Here is a 12,118-nt window from a genome sequence, read left to right as displayed (position 1 = left end):
TGTGTGTGTGTGTGTGTGTGTGTGCGTGTGCGGCTTTTATTGCTGGAAACACAGCTGGGAATTGCAACCGTGTCTAAAAAAAAATCCACTAATGTAGATTCCTACTGAGTTTTTTTTTCCTTCGATGACTTTGTCCCTATTTTTCCTTGTTTTCTGTCTCGCACAGGTAAACCGTGAAAGCGGATCAGACCAAACTAGCCGACACGTCCGCTGATCCATGGCTCCGTCTGTCTCACAGGCAATCTGATGACAGGACTTCAGACGACGACGACAAAGGACGACCTGCTATGGCCAGTGGTAAATAATGAAAAGCTGAAACTGCCTGACAAAACTTTGAGCAAATCAAGGTTGGTGATTTTCGGGATGAAAGATTGTCTGTTTCCGACAAATTTGTTCCAGCAGCTGATGGTCCAGGTAACCTTGGAGCTGAGCAGAACCCCCTGAGCATCCCCATTGCTGATCATGGAGCCTGGGCCACAGCCATGAACAACCTGGGCATCATGCCTGTGGGCATCAGCGGGCAGCAGCTGGTTTCAGGTACTGCCTTCTCGCTACGTGAAGTCTTTCATGTCATTGTGTTGAGGATTATGTCTTTATCTCTGGCTACATGTGAAGATGCCTTTTTCTCCTGTTTGATGGTCCTTTTCCCTGCCTGCGCAGAGACAATAAAAGCATACACTTTAAATCTGAGCACATTTAATTAAAAATGTAAATCCTACAACATCCAGAATGAGCGGCGCGGTGCTAGCATGGGCTTGTTGTCAAGATTTACACTCAAAGTAAAAAAAAAAGAAAAAGGGGTGAATAAATAGAAGGTCGAAGAAATATTATGTTCTTAGAAATGAAAATGTGAAAAGTGCGGAGATGTTTATGCTTAGCTGGGCAGCATTATGTAGAATTGACTTTGTTCAGCTTTATGTCATGTTATAATGTTGTTCCCTCAAAAACATACCTCAAGTGTTGCCTTGGCTTGTTCATGCATGTCTGAGAAATCCTTTTATCTCCATGGCAACCATTCAGGATTGCCAAAATGCCTGGGTGGACTTAGCCCCGCCTTCGAGGTGCAGCTCCTCCTCAGAGCTGCAGTTTCCAAGCTTCCACCTCACATAGCAGCTCCTCCAGACTAGCCAGCAGCAATTAGCAAACACCTGGAACTGTGCATTTCCTGAGCTCATTATAGAAAGTACTTCTTAGTGAAGCGCTGGTAAAAACATTGATAAAGGATTAATAGAGGAGCCATGTTGTGATGACTTCCTGAAGGAGGAGTTACAAAAAGAGCAGGAGCTTCTTAAAGGGACAGAGGCCCAATTTCAAGGCGTTAAATTAAGTCAAATTTCCTTTAAGTCATATTTGATATCTAGGAGGCTAACGAGACACACCGCCCTGAACATGCAACCAGCACTGTGAAGTGTGGTGGTGGCAGCATCATGCTGTGTGGGAATGTTTCTTTAACAGGAACAGAAAAAGCTGGTCAGAGTTCATGAGACGATGGATGGAACTGAATTCAGGGATATTTGGAGGGAAACACTTTAGAATCTCCAAAAGACTAAAACAAATTAAAATGGTCCAGTTAAAGTCTGTTTGTCCTCAACACAGGCATCCAGGCTTTGACTCCCGATATCAAGACCTTTTTGTCTGTTTTCTGTCTGAATACTGCAATTAAAGACGACTGGTGCAAAAAGCAAAAAAAAAAACAAGAATTTGTAAAATAATTATGCAAAAAACTTAGGATTGTGTTATTTTAAAAAAAGCAGCACTTCTTTTCTTTTCGATTGATTTTAAATTGCACACCAGACATGCAAAGAAGTGGTGGAACTCTCTGAAGTGAGAGATTTTGCATGTGTGTGAATTTATCTGCAGTACCAGATGTTTCCAAGCACTGCTGTCGCTCTAATGAGCTTCACTGAGCAGAACTCGCTCCAAAATAAATGTCCGGCGTTTCTCCTCTGTTGCGACGCTCCTTTCCATCTTTTCAAGATCTGCTTCCAGATATCCAGCTGTGGCACTTTTCTCGGGAATGCCGGCCTCAGGAAAAAGAAACAAAAAACAGAGCTGTGTGCATCTGGAGTTATTCAGTCCTTCAGTTTCTGTCCTTCTGTGACGCCCAAATGTTCTGTAATTCCTCATACTGAGTGTGTGAAAACTTTACAAAACACAGAGGGATTTTAACTGAACTCCAACAACACAATATTTATTCTACACACAAGTTTCTTTTAATTTCTGTATAATTGTGTGTTTGTTGCCAGAATGTTTCAGCGTGTGGACCCGGATAAGTTCTGTGGTGAAGTAAAATGCGTGATGACATCATAGTGATGGCATGACGCTCCGCTACCTTCACCTCTGGAAACGGACGTCCTCCTCCGCCACATGTGGGAACGTTTAGGGAAAATGAGACAAGCGTGACATGAAGTGAATCTGATGCAGTATGTGGAGCTTTAGCTGCGAATCACAAAAACATGTGTTGACACTTCCAGGAGAGAGACGGTCTCATGTTTACGCAGCGGTGGTGAAGGTGTCCACAGCTTTTGCCCGACTGAAATGAATACCATGAGATACAAGTGTTCTTAGTTTGGGCTGCACTTAAATCTGGATAAATATCAAATTCACGGTAAAACAGTGACGCTCTAGGGTCAAAATGAACAACAATACGCACAAACGTGAGGATTCTGAAAAGTATGTTTATTTCTGTACGTGACTGTAAGATGGAGTTTTTATTCATCTTTCTTAGTCCTGTACGTAACTGTTTGCAAACTTTTTTTTATTTGACATATTTGTTAAAACTTTCACTATGTCATAATAGTGTAATATGAGACATGATAACATGAAAAAAATCAAGCTCATCCATCACTTCCCTGTGGTTCTACTGCCATTGGCAGAAATCCATCACTCCCGGCTAGAATCAGAGCCAGGAGGAGAGTCTTAGTGCTGTCAATCACCCTTGTATACGCACTGCTCACAGCCTCCCCCTTGCTCTTTGCTATGCTACAGCTAGTTCTTCCATAACAGATCCTGCCATGATTGCTAATGCTAGTTAGCATAGCCACCGATGGCGGCGTATAAACAGTTTTAATGTAAGGTAAGTTGTTTCTCCTCCATTAGCACATTTAGCATTCTACCAAGCCTGTGAATCTATTGGTCCATTCAAGTGTGCTGTGGTGGTGCAGAGTTATCAGATACATTTGTAATTTAGTACATTTATTTCTGGGTTTGAATAAAATAAACATTTTGAGTCAATTCAGTACTGTTCGTATCGGATCGGTATTGGCCGATATCAAACCTCAGCTATCGATATCGGAGGTGGAAAAAGTGGATCGTGCGTCTCTAGTTTTAAGCAAACAAATTCTCTCACAGGAGGTTTGACGGCTCTGCCGGCATCTGGTTCTGGATATTGTTTTTATAATTGATGAATACAGGCGCTCAGGGAGCACGCAGAAAATTGTTCTGAAAATTAGCCTACAAATTGCAGATTTGGGTTTTGGTGGAATCCTACAGGAGCGTCTACTGTCTCTCACATGATTAATAGGGCTGGAGACGTGTCCAGGTCACGTTCGGATGTTTGTTTCAATTAAATATTAGACTCAGGATGACTTTAAACCTCACAGTCCGCGTCTCTGCGGCGCACTAATCGCAGTCAGATGTCTCGCTGCCAGGCTGCCGCCGCGGCTCACGTCTTTTGGCGGTTCCGCTTTAAGCCGTTTTTAAAATAATCACATTTACCGGGCTTAAACACTTATTTTTCTCCCTTCAAATCGTGTTTTTTTTTTTGGGGGGGGGGTTGCGTTTATTTGCCCCCGATTTTGGCTGTGCCTGCCTCTGTGTGTGTGTGTGTTTATTGTGCCTCTTTCTCTATCTCTTCCTGTGTTTGAGTCTCTGGCAGAGGCAGAGCCAGAGCTCGGAGCCAAACAAACGAACCTGGCTCGGCTTGATGTTTGGCTCCGAGAGAAGAGCCGGGAGCGAGAAGCGACCCCCGTGTGATTACAGTGAATGCGTGACACAGAGATGTGCAATTTACCTGTCAGGGGGTTACAGCAGAAGGCACTTTAATGAGTTTTCATAGGACCTGAAGAATCTCTTAGTGCTGCAGCGGCTCAGATTTATGCCCGATTATCTCGCCGCATGTTTTTATTTCTCTTTTTGATAAGCCTGAAGATCTCCGATATTATGCGGCTCCAATATTATTTTCCAAACGCGAAAGCATTGAGGGCCTGCAGCATTGAGGGCCTGCAGGATTGAGTTTGTTTGAATGCTAAAGAAAAAAATTCCAGATATGTTAGGAGTTACTGCGGTTATTCCTAACACATCTGTTAGAATAGCTGCTCAGAAAACAAGCCTCTCTAAGAAAAATACGGTTTAAAAGTGGCAAGATAATTCACTAGAAAAATAAATAAATAATTGCGTAAGTGTTTAAAAGAGCATGATTGTAGCTCAGAACAGTAGCACAACACATAAGTGTGAATGACAATGCCAGAGGGGCCAGTGTACAGTGCCTGTTTGGAGTGCTGGTGAAACAAAGTGTTCCCACCTGGATTTTAACCAAACCAAAATGATACGAGCCTCTTGTTGGTTGTACGCTGCCTGGTTCCAGCTGCCAACAACCCCAACTCAGGGGTGGCTAACAACCATGTAGAGAGACAACACCTTGTGGTCGTGAAAAAGGTGCTAAGCATGTTTGGGCCACTTTAATTAAACCCTAGTTTGTTTGTCTAGAAAGTCTGGTGCGTTTGGGGAGGTGTGAACGTGCAATCGAACTCTGATCCGAACCAAACATTCAAACTCTGGTTTGCCTAAAAAAGAATTTCTCAGATCTGTTGAGTGACCTCTGGCGCAAATGTGTAATGTTAACGCCAAACGGAGAGGAGACCGCTCCAAAAGCAGGAAGCGAACAATAGCGCTGGGCATTCTGGGTAAATTCAACAAAAACAAACACGGTGGTGAAATGGCTCATGTCAAAGTCAAAAGAGAAATCATACAACCGCTGTCTTCTTCCAAACCACAGGTGAATGTGTGACCAAAGGCTTTTCAAAGGGTTTGGATCGTTTGACAGCTGGAAAGAGAACAAATGTTTCAATATTTGGTCCCCAGTCTAGCCGAGTCTACCAGACTGTCAGGTGTGGGAACACAAATCATTGGCAAGCATTAGTCAAGGAAAACATTTAAAGAGATTAAGTTAAGAACTGTCCAACACATTAAAACTGGAACTATGAATTTCTATTAACTCTCCCGCAGAGATGGGATCATTTGGATCCCTTGGGCTTCCAGCCCCGTGTGTCCTTCGTACACCTTTACGAACGGTGTGTGTGTGTGTGTGTAGTTTCGAGAACTGACGGTCTGACGGGACAAAGGTGGAGCTAGGTCCACCCAAGCATTTTGCACAGTTGAATGGTTGCCATGGAGATTAAAGGATATCTCAAACATGCATGGAAGAATCAAATCAACGTCCAGTTTGTTTTTGATGGGGGAATAACATTACAACATGATGTAAAGCTAAAAAAAACATTGCTTTTACATAACGTTGCCCCTTTAAAATTGATGTTCTCCATCCAATCTGACCGACCTTGAGCCAGTTTGCAAAAATTAAACAGTATTTCATCTTGATTTTTATCAAATTAGCATAAGTGCTAAATTCCCCTCCTCGTTAAGTCAACAGGACATTTAAAGAGCCTCAGTCTCTGTTTTCTCTCGTGTTCCGACTGTTCAGACCAGCAGCAGCAGTAAAAAAAAAAAGAAAAGAAAAGAAAAGGCTTTCACTGTGAATCAGGGCTGCATTTTATCAGTTCTGTGCACAGAGAAACAAAAGAAACATTTATTTCTATTAAATTACGATTCGGGAGGCGTTCATCACGTCCTCCTGTGACAGCCCCTCTCTCGTGCGATTTGAATCACTGTGTTGGCGGCGGAGCTGCGACTCTGTGGGGCCGCCGTGCAGGAGGATTTTCTGCTGACGTTCTGTTCCTCCCGCTCCCTTGTTATTGCAGTGTGGGAGACGGGGGGAGGAGGGGGGGGGAGACGTGTGGCGCTGCACCGCCCTCCTGCAACCCCCCACCCCACCCACCACTCCAGACAGGAGAGGCATTGCTGCTGTCGCCTCTGTTTTCTCATTGTTTATCTTCCCCATTCTTCTTCACTTTCTTTGTCCTGGAGAAAAGACACCCTGTTCTTCCCTCCTTCTCCTCCATCTTTCCCGCAGGCCTATTTCAGATGATGTATTTTCATTTTTTTTTTCTTTCCACCACAGATCCAATCTGCAGCTTTCTCTTCTTCCTATCTGCTACCTCCCAGATTATAGCGAAGCTTTTTTATCTCTTTGGTTTTCCTTCCTTTGTTGTCTGACCCACTTTTGAGGCCGGGATCTTTTTATGTTTCTGATAAGTTGGAGAGCAGTTTATTAATGTACTATTTGGAGCTGTACTTTAAACAGTATTTTAGTTAAAAAAAAAAAAGAAGAAGCTTTATCAAAATCCAGCATGAGGAAAACAAGACACCAGTTTTAGGAGACCTTAAAAGTGTGATAATAATCCTATAAATTGTCATGATGACCTCAGTTCTGCATTGAGATCCTCTGAGGTCTCTGGCTTGATAAAGCTTCGACCTGCCAATTATATCTTAAAGCAGGGGTGTCCAAAGTGTGGTCTGGGGGCCATTTGTGGCCTTTGAGATGACTTTGTTAGGCCCCTGGCCACAAGTCTAGAGTGGTAAAAGAATATCTGTCCAACAGAACAATGGATGACTAAAAAAATTTTGAAATTGTTTTTCTTTTAATAACAGTCTGAAGCCCTTCTTAATGATGTACAGATTAAAATTTGGCTTATTGTTGAGAATGTAAAATAAAACTAAACAAAACAAAAATCACACTGAGCTCAACTTTCATTTAGTGAGTTTAAATGAAAAATGCCAATAGTTTAAATTTGCCGGTTTTTGGCCCCTGGACATCACTGAATTAAAGGTTACAATACGAGAAGACCATTAAATTACATTCTTCCAAACACGATTAGGCCTGAGTTTTGACTAGGCCATTCCAACATGAAGTTGGAAAGCATTAGGTGTAGAACAAAATGTCAAGCGTCTGCATTCAAAGTGAACACGTGTCAAACTTGAAGACGCGTTTTTGACGGTCGTAATGTGTTGCGATCTTGTGCAAACTCTCAAGTAAATCTTAAAAAATCATATCCGATTAAATATTGCCTTCGATTAATTTAGTGGTGTAAAACTGTTTCGTCTTGCCGATTTCAAACAGTCTGTGTTGTTTGCTGTTGTTGTTCTGCTGTCTGTCCTACAGAATCTCTGTGCATCCCGAGATTCGACCCCGGACTGGGCCTTATTGCACCAATCAACCCCATGATGGGAGGCATCAGCCTGGTCCCGCCTCCACCCATTCCCCCCGACGTGCCTGTCATCAAGGAGATCATCCACTGCAAGAGCTGCACTCTGTTCCCTCAGAACCCCAGTAAGAACCCGTCAGCCCGTTCTCTGGGGGACAGTTGTTTCTTAAAAAGGAGATCCAAAGCAGATTAAGCAATAACTACCAGAATATCGATAGACGTATCAAGTAAAGCCTAAATATCGTCTCATGAGTTGCAGATTTGTCCCAGTTTAGAAAACGATTACACTGCGGCGTAATGACGCCTGTGCTGGTGACCTCAGATCTGCCCCCTCCGTCGACGCGGGAGCGGCCCCCCGGCTGTAAGACGGTGTTTGTGGGAGGCCTGCCTGAGAACGCCACGGAGGACATCATCAGGGAGGTGTTCGACCAGTGTGGGGACATCATCGCCATCCGGAAGAGCAAGAAGAACTTCTGCCACATTCGTTTCAGCGAGGAGTTCATGATTGACAAGGCTCTATATTTGTCAGGTGAGCAAAAAGCTCATATTTTATATTTTGATTTTGTTATCAGGACTAAATAAACCCAGGTTGTACTTACTTATAGCTATTTGTGATATTTTGGTGTCGCCTGACTCCGGAGAATCCACTGTAATATTACTTCTGACTCTGTTGATCATCTGCAGTATCTCTAACTTTGTTAGGAACGTAGTCAGTCTATCAAATGTGTCTCCAGAGTCGATTAACTTCTGTTTTTCTGGCAGAAAACTTGGTGTAAGGCAGATCATGTTAGATCCCAAGAGCCTGGCGAACGGAGGACTCAACCTTTTATGAGAGTTTACCGCGCTTCGCTGTTTCTTGTTCAGGATATCGGATGCGCATCGGCTCCAGCACGGACAAGAAGGACTCCGGGAGGATCCACGTGGACTTCGCTCAGGCCAGGGACGATTTGTACGAGTGGGAGTGCAAGCAGCGCCTGCTGGCCAGGGAGGAGAGGCACCGGCGAAAAATTCACGAAGACCGCCTGCGTCCGCCGTCTCCTCCCCCCGTCGTGCACTACTCTGAGCACGAGGCGGGGCTGCTGGCAGAGAAACTAAAAGGTGGGTCACGCTAAGAGGAACGGGACCAGTGGCGGTAGATTCACAGCTAAATGTCGTCCTGCTTGGTATTAAAGGTCGAGGCAGCTCGTTTTATTTCCAGTGCGTGTGAAGGAAACGTCGTCACTGGCGATTTGCTTCAGCAAGAGTAAAATCTGGAGGCGTTCTGGATACAGTGACATTTTAGTTCAGAATCACGTAAAGCTCCTTAAAGATGACGCACAGGTTTACGTGTTTGTGTTGTATAACCTGCTGCTCAGACCACCTGCTGGGTGTAATGCCAAAGGCAGATGAATCTTTTAAGAGGCTGAACAATTATCGATCTTTGCCCCGTTTGTGGAAACGAATCGGGTTAATCTGCTTGTTAAATCATGTGAATTGCACAAAAATGACAGATTACCATCAAGTCAATGGAATGGAACTGGATTTGATTTGTATATATGTGTTTTTTGATGTTGAAGAATGAAAATCTGAACTCATCAGCCTGATTACAGGGTTCCCAAACGTTGTTTATTTCATAGGTTCACCATTTTCCAGACTCTTCCAGGTTTTTTTTTCCTTCCCCTGCACTTTGTGCGCCGTTCTTGACATTTGAGTCCTCAATATTCATCGCGAACAGATGAGAGCGGAGTTTGTGCTCTCATCTGTCGGGTCGACAAAGCGAGGAAGAAGCCGGTGCCAAAACGTGTTTCCAATTTTCAGAATGTGGCAAAGGGCCTTTTCCCTGCTCTTTTTTTTTTTTTTTTTCTCACATCTGGTTTCATATAGAATAAATTCATCTCAAAATCAGTAAGACTTGTACCTGTCAAACGAGGATTGAGGTGTTCAAGAATAAATCGATTCCTTAAAGGAAAGTTTGTAAACCGATTTTACCCGTATTTTGTTTAGGGGGGGAAAAAAGCCTTTTAACTGGAAATGACAGATTTTTTGTGTAAAACCAAGCTTATCTTGCAAGTATATCAAAAAAGTTAAAACCTTGATGTTGAGGAAAGCAAAACTAGATGGATGTGGGACAAAATGACCACTGTGTAGGTCTGGATTGGGAGTACGAATAGATGAAGGGGTCTCTTCTCTTGTTTCCTCTTTCCCCTCCATCCTGCTTCTAAATGTTTCACCTGCTTCTTCTGCACAACGGGAGGCTGCAGAAGAAACAGCGTGGGAGTGAGCTGAATGAGGAGCGGAGTGAGAAGCCGAGGATGAGCGATTGTTTGTGGGGGAGTGTGAAGGTCACCGCTCCTCCTCCGTTATGTATCCTCCGCTCGGCCGGGGCGGAAGTCCATCTTTCCCCGGAACGAGAGCGGCTGCGTATCTGCAGGGAGGAGACGACTTCTCCTCTCTGGGTTCCTGGAAAACGGGCTGGGCTGGAACCAGTTAGGTCATTTAGTTTAATTCAATCTAATTGAAAACCAATCCACTACTTATTTATTCTACAGTGATCATTAGTTTCTCCTTAAACATTGCGAACCCAGCTTTATGTGCCACCCTGTGTTGTTGTTTGACGCCATAATAAATGTAACTATAGCAGGATAATTTACTGGCTCTACTGTAGTAAGCCTCTCTGCATCTACCATATTTTCCCATACGCTAGCACACATTAATAGCAGTAATGCTAGGAAGTGAATGAAAACGTCTGGAGTTCACACCCCAGACTTCAAATGCAGAAATAGTTTTCGGTTAAAGCGCTTTTTTTCCTACAGTATCAAAGGGCAGTGTTATGTAAAGTAGATATTTTTGGCTTTATAACATTATTCCTTCATCAAAAACATTCCTAGAGTGTTGCTTTGATTCCTTAATGCATGTTTGAGAAACCCTTTAATCTCCATGGCAACCATTCAGCTGTGGAAAACGCCTGGGTGGACCTAGCCCCGCCTTCCAGGACGAAGCTCCTCGTCCGTGCTGCGGTTTCCGTGCTTCTGAGCTTCCACGTGACACAGCACCCCTCCCGCACTCAGCTCCTTCAGACTAGCCAGCAGCAATTAGCAGACACCTCGTCACAGCACATCAGCAGAGCTCATTACAGGAGCAACTTCTCAGTGCAACCCTGGTAGAAACGTTGGTAGAGGGTTAAAAGACCAGCCATGTTGTGACGACTTCTTCAAGGCGGAGTTTGTCTTTGGCTTTTCTGTGACAGAGTTTTGTCAACACTGATTGCCCATAGAATTTTGAATTTACAGCCCTGCAATAATTACTAGACAAACAGTAATTCACACTTTTACACATTTTCATATCAACCCAATGTGTCTAAATAGATATAAAATAATGGAGAATCTGAAAACACTTCAGAATCTCCTCTGTCTACTGAATACGTCTATACATCAACAACAAAACAAAAACAGGAAAATGTCGTAGAACACGTGCCAAAGCGTACTGGTCCAGACCGGTTAATGCTCATCCGCTCCAGCAGCGATGCTACAGAAGGAGAACTCTGCAGTCTGCTTGTTCCTTTTCCCATCCCTGCTATATTTAGCCATGTTGTTCTCTCTACATTATCCTTTTGTTAAAGCGACAGAGCAAATACATTGGAGAGTGTTTTCTATGGATGAAGTACTGAGTGTAGCGCTGGCAGACAACGGGGACGATTCTGCCCCAAGGACTCCCTGCAGAGAGCTGCAGCCATGAAGAACCATTACATGGTTTTAAATGACGTGTCAACCAGAAAACTCAGCAGTTTGTTGTAGTCAACGTTGTTATTTTGTGTGGACTGGTGATTGGAGCCTGTGTGTGTTGCTGGTGTTCCCAAATGACCAGCCTTAACACTCACTGAAGGAATAAACACCAGCCAGCCAGGGGGGAAACGAAGAACTTAAATCAAAAGAAAAGACCAAGCCAGCGACTTACGATTCAACGCCCAACCGTTCAGTCGGATGTCGCTCAAACACAGAGTTACCATGGCGTTCTTAAAGAGGCGGTGTTTAAAGAGCATCGATAGGGCTCAGCTGAACTGAATAACAGTCTCTTAAGTTGAATAATTAGTTAATAAAATGTGATAGAAGTTCCCAAACTTTTCCCTGCCATGCCCCCCCAAACAGCATTAGCTTTTGGCTAGCCCACAGACAATGCTACAAAATATGCAGAGAAACATTCACTTGCTTAATGTTTGTTGTCACATTTATTCTATGTTAAATGATTATTACATTTGTTTAGCATAAATACTGCCATATACCTTTTGATATTAGTTGACCATGTTTTTCTGCTTACCAGTGTTCTCCACAGCGCGGCTTCTGGAAGGTTCCTTCAGGCTTTTTCTTGACGAAAATGTTTCCATTTCGCGCTTGCCAGCCGTGCTACTTTGAGGAGCTAAGCAGTTTGATAAATTTTGCAGCCAATCAGATGAGCCTGGTGAATAACATTTCATTAAGTTATTTTAACTTATATTTTATGATAATGATTGTAAAACAGATTAGATTCTATGATAAAAATTATAATAAATAATTTTGCGCTTGCTAGCTTTGCTAGCTTGAGAGGCTAAGCAGCCTGATAAATTTGACAACCTATAAGAAACATGAGTATGGGGAATAACATTTCAATAAGTTATCTTAATTTATATTTTATGATAATGATTCAAATTTATTAAAATGAAAAATTATATTTAAAAAATTGTGAATAAAAATTTTAGATATATTTTTGGTAGTTTTTCATTTTTCCCACCACCCCTTTGAAAAACACTGTTAATAAAGCTGACACATGGCTAGTGTTGGGGGGGG

At 43.1% G+C, this 12,118-nt stretch overlaps 1 protein-coding gene across 4 annotated transcripts in view; it reads left to right on the top strand.

Annotated features, from left to right (window-relative positions):
- Window positions 1-12,118, top strand: part of enox1 (ecto-NOX disulfide-thiol exchanger 1) — an 88,644-nt gene that overhangs the window by 55,985 nt on the left and 20,541 nt on the right. For 3 of the 4 annotated variants that reach the window (XM_008402274.2, XM_008402275.2, XM_008402276.2), the window contains exons 2-6: window positions 167-297; window positions 400-537; window positions 7,277-7,444; window positions 7,642-7,848; window positions 8,184-8,417. In XM_008402274.2, coding sequence (XP_008400496.1) covers window positions 288-297; window positions 400-537; window positions 7,277-7,444; window positions 7,642-7,848; window positions 8,184-8,417 — 757 coding nt within the window. In that variant the 5' untranslated portion in view covers window positions 167-287. The remainder of the gene's footprint in view (window positions 1-166; window positions 298-399; window positions 538-7,276; window positions 7,445-7,641; window positions 7,849-8,183; window positions 8,418-12,118) is intronic. The other variant, XM_008402277.2, reaches the window with a different exon arrangement.

Source organism: Poecilia reticulata, unplaced genomic scaffold, assembly GCF_000633615.1.
Source record: "Poecilia reticulata strain Guanapo unplaced genomic scaffold, Guppy_female_1.0+MT scaffold_207, whole genome shotgun sequence".
Taxonomy (NCBI): domain Eukaryota; kingdom Metazoa; phylum Chordata; class Actinopteri; order Cyprinodontiformes; family Poeciliidae; genus Poecilia; species Poecilia reticulata.
The sequence above is the reverse complement of the archived record's forward strand: the minus strand, read 5'-3'. Positions and strand labels throughout refer to the sequence as shown.